The sequence below is a fragment of the Bombina bombina genome, chromosome 2 (genome assembly GCF_027579735.1).
Source record: "Bombina bombina isolate aBomBom1 chromosome 2, aBomBom1.pri, whole genome shotgun sequence".
NCBI lineage: Eukaryota > Metazoa > Chordata > Amphibia > Anura > Bombinatoridae > Bombina > Bombina bombina.
In genome coordinates this window covers 362,825,685-362,843,170 of record NC_069500.1, presented here as the reverse complement: position 1 = coordinate 362,843,170, position 17,486 = coordinate 362,825,685, and the positions used below count along the sequence as shown (strand labels likewise).

General features: G+C 41.7%; 1 protein-coding gene across 2 annotated transcripts in view; it reads right to left on the bottom strand.

Moving 5' to 3' along the window:
* The window catches only part of HIP1R (huntingtin interacting protein 1 related), a 533,463-nt gene that overhangs the window by 76,216 nt on the left and 439,761 nt on the right, over positions 1-17,486 (bottom strand). For both annotated transcript variants that reach the window (XM_053701777.1, XM_053701776.1), the window contains 2 exons: positions 15,614-15,644; positions 1,514-1,576 (listed from right to left, as the gene is read on the bottom strand). In XM_053701777.1, the coding sequence (XP_053557752.1) occupies positions 1,514-1,576; positions 15,614-15,644 (94 nt within the window). The remainder of the gene's footprint in view (positions 1-1,513; positions 1,577-15,613; positions 15,645-17,486) is intronic.

Sequence of the window (17,486 nt, the reverse complement as noted above, 5' to 3'; positions counted from 1 at the left end):
ACTATTGCCAAGTGGAAAAAAAGTGCCCAAAACATTTTTTCACCCAGTACCTCAGAGAAAAAAACGTTTTTACATGCCAGCAAAAAAACGTTTTACCTCAATAATTAATTGTCATTTAAAACCTATTGCAAGTCCCTGCAAAATAGGTTAAGTCTATGTATACAGTTTAAAAGCCAGAGAAGTACCATTTCCCAGAAAACTGAAGTGTAAAATATACATACATGACAGCCTGATATCAGCTACATCTACTGCATTCAAGGCTGAGTTTACATTATAACGGTATGGCAGGATTTTCTCATCAATTCCATGTCAGAAAATAATAAACTGCTACATACCTCTTTGCAGATTAATCTGCCTGCTGTCCCCTGATCTGAAGTTTACCTCTCCTCAGATGGCCGAGAAACAGCAATATGATCTTAACTACTCCGGCTAAAATCATAGAAAAACTCAGGTAGATTCTTCTTCAAATTCTACCAGAGAAGGAATAACACACTCCGGTGCTATTATAAAATAACAAACTTTTGATTGAAGATATAAAAACTAAATATATCACCATAGTCCTCTCACACATCCTATCTAGTCGTTGGGTGCAAGAGAATGACTGGAGGTGACGTAGAGGGGAGGAGCTATATAGCAACTCTGCTGGGTGAATCCTCTTGCACTTCCTGTAGGGGAGCAGTTAATATCCCACAAGCAATGATGACCCGTGGACTGATCACACTTAACAGAAGAAAATACTAATTTTTACATGAGAAGGCCAAGCTATGCATCACATAACATATACTATCTTTCCCTAGCAATTTAGCTTTGCAAATAGGGACAATAGTGAAGTCCCTAGCCTCTTTTATAAAGACCACTTAAGTACCAGGATATTCTTCAGAAACAACAAAAGGCAAAATCAGGACTAGTGTAAGCTATTACACTTATTAGCTCAGTAGAGCAAGCAAAGGTTCTGTAGGATGTGGATATGTGGCCCTGCTGAAAATGCCCACAACACTGACAAAACCTAACTGACCCCCTCTCATGGTGTAATAAATCTACTGAACTGCTATTCTCAGCACAAAAATAAATGTTATCTAGTATTTCTGCTACACAAGAAGTGTTGCACCAAGTAAGTCATCTAGAATAGCGACTTCACATAGTACCACCCAGAATGGTTATTTAAACCAAAATAGCGATAAACAGTGATAGCTTTATTAGAAATACTTGTGAACTGTAAAATGCTTCTGATCAAAACTGAAATTCACTCATCTATATTTCAGTTTTGATAATGTAGTAACAAACCTCTTCCTTTAACTGTATATTTAAAACACTTTACTGCTAAGTAGAAACAGAGCTAAATCCTACAAGTGTCAGAAGACTACAAACCTTACGATCACTGAATAGGACCTCTCAAGTGAACAAGTATATTCCTGCAAGCACGCATTACACCTACCTACAAGCATTACTTTATTGTACACAAGTATTCTTCAATACTGTACTTTATTCAAAAGTACAGAAAGTACATACATACCCTTCCACTCTCCACAATCTCCTTCTGCAGATCAGTAGAGGTAATCACCAGAAGTTTGATAGCCTGTAATAAAAAGTATCTACATTAATCAAAGTTACTGTTAGTTTATACATAATTCTATTTGTTTGTGTTATTGCCCACAATAGCAAGGACAGCAAATACTTATTTAAACAAATTTGTGTAAACCAAAGATTAAGATAAGATTATTAAAACAAAGTAAGCAATATTCCCCATACCAACTATAACATCTTATGGATAGCGTTGGAAGGGTGTTTAACCCTAGCAGTGACTTGATAGATACCGCTGTTAAATCTTTAGTTTATAAATCTGTTCCCCTATCAGAATTATCAAGTTTTATTTATAATATGCCCCGTCATGTTTCCTAGCAGTATGCTGCTTCTAGAGGACCTGCAGTAAAGTAATATGTGAGCAGATTTTGTATATCACCCTGTAGTCTCTCAGATTTGGTCCCAGACCTTAAAAGGAAAACAAAAGGAACTCTTATTTTTTTGCCTCCAGAGTCCCATACAGAGTTAACATCAACCTGTACCAAGTACATTTATATGTTGCAATATAATGTTTTGTTTTCTGAGCATTTAACATGCTGTTGTCATTTTAGTTACATTTCTGTTTATATCATAAGGCCCAAAAGTGGTCTCCTTTTTATAAACATACTTTCCGACAGTGTAAATTATTTTATGGTGATTAAGAGGCCAAGAACGGCCTCAAATATGATCCTAATGGTCTCTCTAGAAAATGACATTCTGTGCCTCTATCTAAATTGTATATTGATGCCGTTTACGCCAAAAAAACAGAATTTATGCTTACCTGATAAATTACTTTCTCCAACGGTGTGTCCAGTCCACGGCGTCATCCTTACTTGTGGGATATTCTCTTCCCCAACAGGAAATGGCAAAGAGTCCCAGCAAAGCTGGCCATATAGTCCCTCCTAGGCTCCGCCCACCCCAGTCATTCGACCGACGGACAGGAGGAAATATATATAGGAGAAACCATATGGTACCGTGGTGACTGTAGTTAGAGAAAATAATTCATCAGACCTGATTAAAAAACCAGGGCGGGCCGTGGACCGGACACACCGTTGGAGAAAGTAATTTATCAGGTAAGCATAAATTCTGTTTTCTCCAATATTGGTGTGTCCGGTCCACGGCGTCATCCTTACTTGTGGGAACCAATACCAAAGCTTTAGGACACGGATGAAGGGAGGGAGCAAATCAGGTTACCTAAACGGAAGGCACCACAGCTTGCAAAACCTTTCTCCCAAAAATAGCCTCCGAAGAAGCAAAAGTATCAAATTTGTAAAATTTGGCAAAAGTGTGCAGTGAAGACCAAGTCGCTGCCTTACATATCTGGTCAACAGAAGCCTCGTTCTTGAAGGCCCATGTGGAAGCCACAGCCCTAGTGGAGTGAGCTGTGATTCTTTCAGGAGGCTGCCGTCCGGCAGTCTCATAAGCCAATCGGATGATGCTTTTAAGCCAAAAGGAAAGAGAGGTAGAAGTCGCTTTTTGACCTCTCCTTTTACCAGAATAAACAACAAACAAGGAAGATGTTTGTCTGAAATCTTTTGTAGCCTCTAAATAGAATTTTAGAGCACGGACTACGTCCAAATTGCGTAACAAACGTTCCTTCTTTGAAACTGGATTCGGACACAAAGAAGGTACAACTATCTCCTGGTTAATATTTTTGTTAGAAACAACCTTAGGAAGAAAACCAGGCTTAGTACGCAAAACCACCTTATCTGCATGGAACACCAGATAGGGAGGAGAACACTGCAGAGCAGATAACTCTGAAAACTCTTCTAGCAGAAGAAATTGCAACCAAAAACAAAACTTTCCAAGATAGCAACTTAATATCTATGGAATGTAAAGGTTCAAACGGAACCCCTTGAAGAACTGAAAGAACTAGATTTAGACTCCAGGGGGGAGTCAAAGGTCTGTAAACAGGCTTGATCCTAACCAGAGCCTGAACAAATGCTTGAACATCTGGCACAGCTGCCAGTCTTTTGTGTAGTAAGACAGATAAAGCAGAGATCTGTCCCTTTAGAGAACTTGCAGATAATCCTTTCTCCAAACCTTCTTGTAGAAAGGAGAGAATCTTAGGAATTTTTATCTTATCCCATGGGAATCCTTTGGATTCACACCACCAGATATATTTTTTCCATATTTTATGGTAAATCTTTCTAGTTACCGGTTTTCTGGCCTGAACCAGAGTATCTATCACAGAATCTGAAAACCCACGCTTCGATAGAATCAAGCGTTCAATCTCCAAGCCGTCAGCTGGAGGGAGACCAGATTTGGATGTTCGAATGGACCCTGAACAAGAAGGTCCTGTCTCAAAGGTAGCTTCCATGGTGGAGCCGATGACATATTCACCAGGTCTGCATACCAAGTCCTGCGTGGCCACGCAGGAGCTATCAAGATCACCGAGGCCCTCTCCTGATTGATCCTGGCTACCAGCCTGGGAATGAGAGGAAACGGTGGAAATACATAAGCTAGGTTGAAGGTCCAAGGTGCTACTAGTGCATCTACTAGAGTCGCCTTGGGATCCCTGGATCTGGACCCGTAGCAAGGAACCTTGAAGTTCTGACGAGACGCCATCAGATCCATGTCTGGAATGCCCCATAATTGAGTTATTTGGGCAAAGATCTCCGGATGGAGTTCCCACTCCCCCGGATGGAATGTCTGACGACTCAGAAAAAAGTTTTCCACACCTGGGATGTGGATCGCAGACAGGTGGCAGGAGTGATCCTCCGCCCATTGAATTATTTTGGTCACTTCTTTCATCGCCAGGGAACTCCTTGTTCACCCCTGATGATTGATATACGCAACGGTCGTCATGTTGTCTGATTGGAACCTTATGAATCTGGCCTTTGCTAGTTGAGGCCAAGTCCTGAGAGCATTGAATATCGCTCTGAGTTCCAGAATGTTTATCGGGAGAAGAGACTCTTCCCGAGACCATAGACCCTGAGCTTTTAGGGATTCCCAGACCGTGCCCCAGCCCACTAGACTGGCGTCGGTCGTGACAATGACCCACTCTGGTCTGCGGAAGCTCATTCCCTGGGACAGATGGTCCAGGGTCAGCCACCAACGGAGTGAATCTCTGGTCTTCTGATCTACTTGAATCATTGGAGACAAGTCTGTATAGTCCCCATTCCACTGTTTGAGCATGCACAGTTGTAATGGTCTTAGATGAATTCGTGCAAAAGGAACTATGTCCATTGTTGCAACCATCAACCCTACTACTTCCATGCACTGCGCTATGGAAGGACGAGGAACAGAATGAAGCACTTGACAAGAGCTTAGAAGTTTTGATTTTCTGACCTCTGTCAGAAAAATCCTCATTTCTAAAGAATCTATTATTGTTCCCAAGAAGGGAACTCTTGTCGACGGAGACAGAGAACTTTTTTCTATGTTCACCTTCCATCCGTGTGATCTGAGAAAGGCTAGAACTATGTCTGTATGAGCCTTTGCTTTTGACAGGGACGACGCTTGTATTAGAATGTCGTCCAAGTAAGGTACTACTGCAATGCCCCTCGGTCTTAGAACCGCTAGAAGGGACCCTAGCACCTTTGTGAAAATCCTTGGAGCAGTGGCTAACCCGAATGGGAGGGCCACAAACTGGTAATGCTTGTCCAGAAAAGCGAACCTTAGGAACTGATGATGTTCTTTGTGGATAGGAATATGTAGGTACGCATCCTTTAGATCCACGGTAGTCATAAATTGACTTTCCTGGATAGTGGGTAGAATCGTTCGAATGGTTTCCATCTTGAACGATGGTACCCTGAGAAATTTGTTTAGGATCTTCAAATCCAAAATTGGTCTGAAAGTTCCCTCTTTTTTGGGAACTACGAACAGATTGGAATAAAATCCCATTCCTTGTTCCTTTATTGGAACTGGGTGTATCACTCCCATCTTTAACAGGTCTTCTACACAAAGTAAGAATGCCTGTCTCTTTATTTGGTTTGAGGATAAGTGAGACATGTGGAACCTTCCCCTTGGGGGTAGGTTCCTTGAATTCCAGGAGATAACCATGAGAAACTATTTCTAGCGCCCAGGGATCCTGAACATCTCTTGCCCAAGCTTGAGCAAAGAGAGAGAGTCTGCCCCCCACTAGATCTGGTCCCGGATCGGGGGCTACTCCTTCATGCTGTTTTGTTAGCAGCGGCAGGCTTCTTGGCCTGCTTACCCTTGTTCCAGCCTTGCATCGGTTTCCAGGCTGGTTTGGGTTGTGAGGCATTACCCTCTTGCTTAGAGGATGCAGAATTAGAGGCCGGTCCGTTCCTGAAATTGCGAAAGGAACGAAAATTAGACTTATTTTTAGCCTTGAAAGACCTATCTTGTGGAAGGGCGTGGCCCTTTCCCCCAGTGATGTCTGAAATAATCTCTTTCAATTCTGGTCCAAATAGAGTTTTACCTTTGAAAGGGATGTTAAGCAATTTTGTCTTGGATGACACATCCGCTGACCAAGACTTTAGCCAAAGCGCTCTGCGCGCCACGATAGCAAACCCTGAATTTTTCGCCGCTAATCTAGCTAATTGCAAAGCGGCATCTAAAATAAAAGAGTTAGCCAATTTAAGTGCGTGAACTCTGTCCATAACCTCCTCATATGGAGTCTCTCTACTGAGCGACTTTTCTAGTTCCTCGAACCAGAACCACGCTGCTGTAGTGACAGGAACAATGCACAAAATTGGTTGTAGAAGGTAACCTTGCTGTACAAAAATCTTTTTAAGCAAACCTTCCAATTTTTTATCCATAGGATCTTTGAAAGCACAACTATCTTCGATAGGAATAGTAATGCGTTTGTTTAGAGTAGAAACTGCCCCCTCGACCTTAGGGACTGTCTGCCATAAGTCCTTTCTGGGGTCGACCATAGGAAATAATTTCTTAAATATAGGGGGAGGAACAAAAGGTATGCCAGGCTTTTCCCACTCCTTATTTACTATGTCCGCCACCCGCTTGGGTATAGGAAAAGCGTCGGGGTGCACCGGAACCTCTAGGAACTTGTCCATCTTGCATAATTTCTCTGGAATGACCAAGTTGTCACAATCATCCAGAGTACATAACACCTCCTTAAGCAGTGCGCGGAGATGTTCTAATTTAAATTTAAATGTCACAACATCAGGTTCAGCTTGTTGAGAAATCTTTCCTGAATCTGAGATTTCTCCATCTGACAAAACCTCCCTCATGGCCCCTTCAGATTGGTGTGAGGGTATGACAGAACAATTATCATCAGCGCCCTCCTGCTCTTCAGTGTTTAAAACAGAGCAATCGCGCTTTCTCTGATTAGTAGGCATTTTGGATAAAATATTTGCTATGGAGTTATCCATTACAGCCGTTAATTGTTGCATGGTAATAAGCATTGGCGCACTAGATGTACTAGGGGCCTCCTGCATGGGCAAAACTGGTGTAGACACAGTAGGAGATGATGTAGTATCATGTTTACTCCCTTCATCTGAGGAATCATCTTGGGCAATTTCATTATCTGTGGCAGTACTGTCCTTACTTTGTTTGGACGCTATGGCACAATTATCACATAAATTTAAATGGGGAGACACATGGGCTTTCATACATATAGAACATAGCTTATCTGAAGGTACAGACATGTTAAACAGGCTTAAACTTGTCAACAAAGCACAAAAAACGTTTTAAAACAAAACCGTTACTGTCTCTTTAAATTTTAAACAGAAAACACTTTATTACTGAATATGTGAAAAAGTATGAAGGAATTGTTCAAAAATTACCAAAATTTCACCACAGTGTCTTAAAGCATTAATAGTATTGCACACCAAATTTCAGAGCTTTAACCCTTAAAATAACGGAACCGGAGCCGTTTGTAAATTTAACCCCTATACAGTCCCAGCTATAGTCTTTGCTGAGACCCAACCAAGTCCAGAGGGGAATACGATACCAATTGACACCTTCTAGAAGCTTTTCCAGCAATTTTTAGATCCTCACACATGCATCTGCATGCCCTGCTCTCAAAAAACAACTGCGCAGTAATGGCGTGAAAATGAGGCTCAGTCTATAACTAGGAAGGCCCCCTGACTGGAAAAGGTGTCTAACACAGTGCCTGCCGTTTAATAAACATTCCCAAAGTTTATAAATGCAAATTGTCAGCATAAATATGCATAAAATGCCCAAATAAAGCAATCAATTTAGCCCATAAAAATGTCTACCAGTTTTTAAGCCCATAATAAGCCCTTTATTCTGTTTGTTTGACTAAGAAAATGGCTTACCGGTCCCCATGAGGGGAAATGACAGCCTTCCAGCATTACATGGTCTTGTTAGAAATATGGCTAGTCATACCTTAAGCAGAAAAGTCTGCTAACTGTTTCCCCCAACTGAAGTTACTTCATCTCAACAGTCCTATGTGGAAACAGCAATCGATTTTAGTTACTGTCTGCTAAAATCATCTTCCTCTCACAAACAGAAATCTTCATCCTTTTCTGTTTCAGAGTAAATAGTACATACCAGCACTATTTTAAAATAACAAACACTTGATAGAAGAATAAAAACTACATTTAAACACCAAAAAACTCTTAACCATCTCCGTGGAGATGTTGCCTGTGCAACGGCAAAGAGAATGACTGGGGTGGGCGGAGCCTAGGAGGGACTATATGGCCAGCTTTGCTGGGACTCTTTGCCATTTCCTGTTGGGGAAGAGAATATCCCACAAGTAAGGATGACGCCGTGGACCGGACACACCAATGTTGGAGAAATGTTGTTTAAGAATGTAAAAAACAAAAAAAAAGTAAACAGATCCATATGTAGTTTTAACCCCTTAAAGCAGGGGTGGGCAGACTTTTGTAAGGCAAGGGCTACCTCTAATTTTATTCCAAGTGACGTGGTCACCTAACTAAAAACAAACACACCAGTTGCTGGCTAAAAAATGTATTTTTGCCACAAATAGGACCTGCTGGCTAAAAAAATTTATTTTTGCCTCAAATAGGACCTGCTGGCTGAAAATTTTATTTTGCTACAAAGAATGCATCTTTAAAATCAGCCGCACTCTTTAATAATAAATACAGCCGCGCTCTTTACTGACTGTGAGAGCTCTCTCTTTATGTCACGCTGGGACTATCAAGTAACCTTAGTTGTGTACTGCTCCTGCGTATGAATAAGTAGTCTCACAATCAAGACTGCTCGAGTCTAGGGTAGGGCAAGCGGAGTAGTCAGGCCTGGAACACATGGGAAACCCACAGCTCAGGTACAACGATGACAAGAAACTATTCTCAGCCAAGCATAGACAGACCTATTCTACAAAGTAATTTTATTGGCTGGACGCCATGTCAGGTTGATTAGGGGGCAGGTCCTGTTGGCTGCTCTCCATCCACCCACTACTAGCTGAAGACTATTGCAAATAGTTGGGACAGTGACAGGACCTGCAGGCACTGTACCCCCTTACACAGCAACCAGAAACCGGTAAAGCAGCAACACCACTGACCTGCACAATTTGGTGACAGAAAGCTACAGAAACTAGCACATAGTATAACTAATATTAGTGTGTCAGAGAAAGTATCAGAGAGCAGCATCAAAGCCTGGTACAGACTAAGTAAAAGAACCGGAGGGGGAGTAACAGACGCTGGGGGGAAAAACAACACTAGAACATTCAGCCAGCAGAGCCTGGTGAAAGGTAACGGAGGACAGAACTATAAAGTAGTATCAGACAGAACAGGACCTGGAACTGCCAAACCCAGGGATACCAAGCAGCATCTCAGCCCTGCGCATGAACAGTCTGTAATATGGACTAACTGCTCTTGAGACAAAAAGTAGGAGAGTTTGGAACAGGTAGCAACTAAAGCTGGGGCAGCAAGTTCAGCTACAGCCGCGTAGCACATGCTGAAGTACACATACCGCCGTCATAGACTCATAGCCGGTTTCAAAAGTTTGCATAAGAGAAATATTTCTCATACAGCTACGGTGGCGAGGCTCTTCACTCAGAATCTAGATGTGTGAGAATTATTTCTCTTATTATGCAGATTTTTGAAATTTTTGAGGCGGTCACCTCAAAATTCACTAGCGGTTCACTGGTAGACCGCAATCTACCTCTTGCCCACCACTGCCTTAAAGAGTGTTTAAATGACAAAATAAAGGTAATTGAGCTATTTGTAAACAATTTAATACATTCCAGCAGGTACAATGGATAATTCCTGATATTGTATTAATGTAATTTTATGTTAAGAAATATTTTATCCAGAACACAGTTTAAGTATTAAAACACTGCATTTTTATGCATTTCAAATAAATTGATTTCCAATCCTTTTCTGCTGAATGTTGTGATATCACTGGAGGGAGTCAGTTTAGGTAAATATACATTAAAGCATCACTTAGGTTATTTGCATTTGTGATATGCTAATTGGTTCTACCTCTTGGTTTCTAGAATAAAAGAAAAATTATGCTTACCTGATAAATGTATTTCTTTCCGGATATGGTGAATCCACGGCTTCATCAATTACTGTTGGGAATATCACTCCTGGCCAGCAGGAGGTGGCAAAGAGCACAACAGCAAAGCTGTTAAGTATCACTTTCCCTCCCACAACCCTCAGTCATTCGGCCAAAGGGAAATGGAGAAAAAAAGGAGTAACACAAGGTGTAGAGGTGCCTGAGGTTTAGCAAAACAATAACAGTCTCGAAATAAAGGGCAGGGCCGTGGACTCACCATACCCAGAAATAAATAAATTTATCAGATAAGCATAAATTTTCTTTTCTTTCCTAAGATATGGTGAGTCCATGGCTTCATCAATTACTGTTGGGAACCAATACCCAAGCTAGAGGACACAGATGAAAAGGGAGGGACAAGACAGGCAGACCCAAACAGAAGACACCACCGCTTGAATAACCTTACTCCCAAAAAGGTGCCTCCTCCGAGACAAAAGTATAAATTTTGTAAAATTTGGCAAGAGCATGCAAAGAGAACCAAGTTGCAGCCTTGAAAATCTGTTCCACAGAAACTTCATTCTTGAAAGCCCAAGAAGAGGAGACAGCCTTAGAGGAAAGAGCTGCAATTCTTCCATTGGACTGCTGCCCAGCAGTCAACCAGAGAGAAAGAAGTAGCAAAAGCTTTCTGACCTTTACGTTTTCCAGAGAAACAACAAACAGGGCAGAAGACAGGCGAAAATACTTAGTCGCCTGTAGATAAAATTTTAAAGCACTCACAACGTCCAAGCTGTGCAATAAACTTTCTTTATGAGAAGAAGGACTAGGACATAGAGAAGGAACAACAAACTCCTGATCAATATTTCTGTCCGAAAACACTTTAGGAAGGAAACCTAACTTAGTACGAAGAACCGCCTTATCAGAATAAAACAAAAAAAACTTCCAAGATAACAACTTAATATCTATAAAATGCAATGGCTCAAATGGAGCCTGCTGCAAAACTTTAAGAACAAGGATAACGCTCCAAGGAGGAGCAACAGACTTAAACATAGGGCCTGACAAAAAGATTGCACATCTGGCACGTCCACGAGACGCTTAAGTAGCAAAACAGAAAATGCAGAAATCTGACCCTTCTCCAGACCTTCCTGGAGAAAAGACAAAATCCTAGGCATCCTGACCCTACTCCAAGGACTATCCCTTGGATTCACACAAATAAAGATATATATACGCCATATCTTATGGCAAATCTTTCTAGTAACAGGTTTGCGAGCCTAAATCATGGTCTTAATGACCGACTCAGAAAAACCAGGCTTAGACAGAACTAAGCGTTCAATCTCCAAGCAGAAAGCTTCAAAGAAACAAAAGAATGGACCCTGAATTAGATGGTCCCTCCTCAGGAACAACCACCAAGGTGGAAGAGATACATCTCCGCTAGGTCTGTATCCAGATCCTGCAAGACTATGCAGAACTATTAAAAATACCGGTTCCCACTCCTATGTGATATGAGCAAAAACTCGTAGAAGGAGAGCATACTGAGGAACATGGATGTCAGACTGAAATCCCAAGGAACCTCCAAGGATTTTCACAGAGCAGCCTGCTGATCTCTAGACCTTTGAACGCAACAAAAAAGATTGGCGTAATGCCATCTCCAACTCGAGCACCCCCCATTTGAGGGCTAACCTGGAGAACACCTCCGGGAGAAGCACCTGAAATGTGAATAGTGGATAGACAACTAATGTGAGCGTCCACCCACCGGACAATCCACGCCAATCATGGCTAAGGAACTCCAGGTTCCTCCCAGGTTGATGTAAACCACTGAGATGAAATTGTCTTGGACAACTGAGGTCAAGCCATTAGAACCTTGTAGATCGCTCTCAACTCCAAGATGGTTATGGAATAGCAGACTACTCCCAAGTCCATAGTCACCAACCCAACAGGTTGGCGTCCGTAGTCATTATTACTCAGGAAGGTCTCCTGAAGCATGTGTCCCGAGACAGATGCTCCTGCGAAAACCACCACAGGAAAGAATCTCAAGTTGACAGATCTAGATCTATCCTGCGAGACAAAACCGCATGATCCCTGTTCCACTATCTGAGCATGCATAACAGCAGACTCTCAGATGGAATCGAGCAAGGGATGATGTCCAATAAAGCAACAATCAGACCAATTACCTCCATACATTGAGCCACTGACAGGCCAAACAGTAGATTGCAGAGAGAGGCAAGAGAAAAGAATCCTCGATTCTTCTGACCTCTGACAAAAATATTGTCAGCGATAGGTCCCAAAGAAAACTACCCCTATAGCTGGAACAAGGAAACCCATTTTCAGATTCACTTCCCATCCGTGGAAATGAAGAAAAGACAACAAGATCTCTTGTATGAGAGACTGCTTGTTGAAATGATGACGCCTGAACCATTGTGTCGTCCAGGAAGGGTACCACAGCAAAACCACAAAACCTGACCACTGCCAAGAGAGCCCCCCCCGGCAGGAGCCGTGGCAAAGCCAAAGGGAAGAGCCACAAACAGAAAGTATTTGACAGAAAGGAAAAACTCAGGAACTTGAAAATACACGTCCTCCAGGTCTATGGTCACCATGAACTGACCCTCTTAGACCAAAGGAAGAATGGAACCACTGGTTTCTATTTGAAGGACGGTACCCTAAGAAAAACTTGTTGAGACACTTTAGATCTATAATAGGACAAAAAATTCCCTCTTTTTCAGGAACCATGATCAGGAATGAATAGAATTCTAGACCCTGTTCCCTTACAGGATCTGGAACTATCACTCACAGGAAAGAGAGGTCCCAAACGCACTTCAAAAATGCCTCACTTATCTGGCCTGCAGATAAAATTGAGAGGAGGAACCTGCCTCTGGGAGGAAGGTATGAATGCTATGTAGAAAACCTGAGATACTATATCGGCAGCCCATCTGGGACATCTTGTATCCATGTTTAAAGACAGAGAGATTCTGACCGATCCCGGATTGGCAGCAAAGTCCTTTAGGTTTATTTATCTTTCCTTGTGGTAGAAAAGACCCTTTTCCACGCGTAATATCAGAAATATTCCTGTCAGATCAGGACCAAACAAGGTCTTACCCTTGTAAGGAAGCGCCAGAAGCTGGGACTCAAAGGAAAAATCCACTGACAATGAATATAGCCACGATGCCCCGCTGGCTAGCACAGCGATGCCAGATATCTCGACTCCTGGCTAAACACACATGCATGGTAGAATCAGAAATAAAAGAATTGGCTAGCTTAAAAGCCATAATTCTGATCTGGATCTCCTCCAAAGGAGTCCTTACCAAAGTGGATCAAACAAGGTATCCCAATAAGATGCCGCACTTGACACAGTGGCAAAACAATCTTCCATGTAAGCCTTCAGTTTAGTCCATTGATCCTGAAAAGAACAACTATCTTCGTTAGGAATCATAGTTCTCTTAGCCATAGTAGAAATACCCTACTACTACTTAAGGCACCGTGCACCATGATATTTAATGGAGACAGCGACAGGAAACATCTTTCCAAAGACAGGAGACGGGGAAAAAGGAATCCCTGACTTCTCCCATTCCTGTAAAAAATCTCCTAGCACGGTCTGGAACAGGAAAAACTTCAACAGAGGAATTCTAGTACTTAGAAAGTTTACTAGATTCTTTAGGGTTGACAACGACATACATATTGGAATCACTCCAAAGTAGCCAAAACCTCCTTTAACCATACAGGAAGGTGTTCAAGCTTAAATCTGAAGGATACTACTGCAGCATCAGATGAAGGAATTATATTGACCGAATCTGAGATTTCACCCTCAGAGACTACTGACGTATCCTACTCATCAGATCTATGAAGGAAGGACAATCAAAGTAGCAGCAGATGGTACAGAAACCTTACTATCTGAATCTCTAAATTTCCTCTTGCGTTTTTCTTTCAGTATTGGAAAAAAATTATAATGCCACAGAAATCGCAGAAGATACCTGGACAGTAAATTCTGCAGGGAAAAAAACTCTTCCAGGAGATTGAGAGGAACCGCAGAGCACTGCATGTGTTGCCATAGAGGCTAGGGACATAATAGGAAAAAGCTGTGGCACTGCCTAAACAGCCTCATCCTAGGAGACACGAAGCTCAAAGGAATTTTCCCTTAAAATAAAAATTCAATACTTTTACAGTTTAATAATTAAATAATATTATAAAAGTAATAATTTATGGCAGAGCAGACAAATGTCCATAGGAGCATTCCCAGCTCCATGAACAACATACATAGAAAAACAGCACAAAAATAAAACATGATAAAAATTTTAAGCAGTCACTTTAAATCATGCAGGATATAATAAGCAATAATACCCAGGAACAGACCCCTGTTCCAGAGTAAGATAAAAAAAATATTTTCATATTATATAAAATAGTTTATAATAAAATATGCACAAACACTTTAAAACAATTTTCAAGGAAAAAAAAACGCCCTATCATAAGATATCGAAATCTATGGACATAAACTTGCAAATCCATAGTGATTTGCTGCCACCTTCAGCACATTTTAACACAAACTCCTGAGACTACTGAGGCATTAACACACAGCATCACCGCTCCGTACAGACAAGAAGCGGAGTCACGTGATCGGAGCCTGATCTCTTACAGACCCTGCTGAAAATGGCGCTGCTCAGCTCCGTTCAAGAAGGAAGGCGGAGTCAAGATGGAGCCTGTGACAGGCGCGCAAACAGAAAATAGAGCCTTCCTAATGAAAAAACAAGTAGAAAGGATAACACCTCTCCTACTAGGAGCGGAAGAGCTTAGGATACACAAGATCGGTCTGAGAAGTGAGCAGTGCTTCTAATTAAGCACTCACTTCCAGAACTGATAAACCCTCAAGCTTAATATAATCAGTGCATTATAATATCGTCCCTTGCAGGGACAGTAAACAAAGGCAAGTTCACCCATCCTATGTTTCAAGTCTGCAGCCTCTCTTTTTTTTTTAAACAATAAAAATGAGCCCCACAACTAGTTAACCCCTTCATCACCAATGAAGGGGAAGCAGTCTCTCTCATAATATGTCACATCAAGTGCCTGCACTCTGCCATAAGAAATATCCTACTAGGATATATAATGTCCCAATTAATTTTGCAGGATCTTTTAAAGTGCACTGCCTCCTACACTTAGAACACAAAAGGGCACTTACTTGCATCTAGCTGTCCGGCAGGATGACAGCTTACACGGCATGAGAGGATGCTACTCCTCACAGAGACTTGTAGAAAAAAAGAAAGAACAGAGTAAGCCTACTCTGACTTTCTATACCCTGGGCAGCATATGAGGAAAATGCAGCAAGGCCCATCTTACAAGTTCCTCACTGCTTAAAAGCCACCACCACCCTACTGAAGAGAATAACGTGGAGTACAGCTAGACCCAATCTTGAGAGGAAAGATCAGAGTAAACCTACTCTGGCTTTAAAATAATAAAATCTTGATTGAACAGAATCTTTCTTCAGACACCAAAAACTTAACCTTCTCCTTGCACCAAAGGTAAAGAGAATGACTGGGGGTTGTGGGAAGGGAAGTGATACTTAACAGCTTTGCTGTGGTGCTCTTTGCCTCCTCCTGCTGGCCAGGAGTGATATTCCCAACAGTAATTGATGAAGCCATGGATTCACCATATCTTAGGAAAGAAATCTATATATATATCTTAAATAATTCCTGCCAGGGAGTAAACCAAACCTGTTGCTCACCTTCATCAGATCTGTGCAAGAATTTAGAATCCTAAAGAAAAAAAAAAAAAAAAAGTGAAATATTTGAAAACACTAAAATGCATTACTTGTCAAGAAACAAAGGCGTGTATATAATCTAAAGTATACAGAAACAAAGCAAATTATTTTAGAGATAAGAATTGCTAAAAAACATAATTTATGCTTACCGGATAAATTCCTTTCTCCTGTAGTGTAGTCAGTCCACGGGTCATCCATTACTTATGGAATATATCTCTTCCTAACAGGAAACTGCAAGAGAATTACCCAGCAGAGCTGCTATATAGCTCCTCCCCTCACATATCATACTCAGTCATTCGACCAAAGCAGACGAGAAAGGAGGAACCATAGGGTACAGTGGTGACTGGAGTTTAATTAAAATTTAGACCTGCCGTAAAAACAGGGCGGGCCGTGGACTGACTACACTACAGGAGAAAGGAATTTATCAGGTAAGCATAAATTATGTTTTCTCCTGTTAAGTGTAGTCAGTCCACGGGTCATCCATTACTTATGGAATACCAATATCAAAGCTAAAGTACACGGATGAAGGGAGGGACAAGGCAGGAACATTAAACAGAAGGAACCACTGTCTGAAGTACCTTTCTCCCAAAAATAGCCTCCGACGAAGCAAAAGTGTCAAATTTGTAAAATTTTGAAAAAGTGTGAAGCGAAGACCAAGTCGCAGCCTTGCAAATCTGTTCAACAGAGGCCTCATTTTTAAAGGCCCAGGTGGAAGCCACAGCTCTAGTAGAATGAGCTGTAATCCTTTCAGGAGGCTGCTGTCCAGCAGTCTCATAGGCTAAGCGTATTATGCTACGAAGCCAAAAAGAGAGAGAGGTAGCCGAAGCCTTTTGACCTCTCCTCTGTCCAGAGTAAACGACAAACAGGGAAGAAGTTTGACGAAAATCCTTAGTTGCCTGCAAATAGAATTTCAGGGCACGGACTACGTCCAGATTATGCAAAAGTCGTTCCTTCTTTGAAGAAGGGTTAGGACACAGAGATGGAACAACAATCTCTTGATTGATATTCCTGTTAGTAACTACCTTAGGTAAGAACCCAGGTTTAGTACGCAGGACTACCTTGTCTGAATGAAAAATCAGATAAGGAGAATCACAATGTAAGGCAGATAACTCAGAGACTCTTTGAGCCGAGGAAATAGCCATCAAAAACAGAACTTTCCAAGATAACAGCTTGATATCAATGGAATGAAGGGGTTCAAATGGAACGCCTTGAAGAACATTAAGAACTAAGTTTAAGCTCCACGGCGGAGCAACAGACTTAAACACAGGCTTAATCCTAGTTAAAGCCTGACAGAAAGCCTGAACGTCTGGAACTTCAGCCAGACGTTTGTGTAGAAGAATAGACAGAGCAGAAATCTGTCCCTTTAACGAACTAGTAGATAAGCCCTTTTCTAAACCCTCTTGTAGAAAGGACAATATCCTAGGAATCCTAACCTTACTCCATGAGTAACTCTTGGATTCGCACCAATGTAAATATTTACGCCATATCTTATGGTAAATTTTTCTGGTAACAGGCTTCCTAGCCTGTATTAAGGTATCAATAACCGACTCCGAGAAGCCACGCTTTGATAGAATCAAGCGTTCAATCTCCATGCAGTCAGCCTCAGAGAAATTAGATTTGGATGTTTGAAAGGACCCTGAATTAGAAGGTCCTGTCTCAGAGGCAGAGACCACGGTGGACAGGACGACATGTCCACTAGGTCTGCATACCAGGTCCTGCGTGGCCACGCAGGCGCTATCAGAATCACCGAAGCTTTCTCCTGTTTGATCTTGGCAATCAAACGAGGAAGCATCGGGAATGGTGGAAACACATAAGCCATGTTGAAGACCCAAGGGGC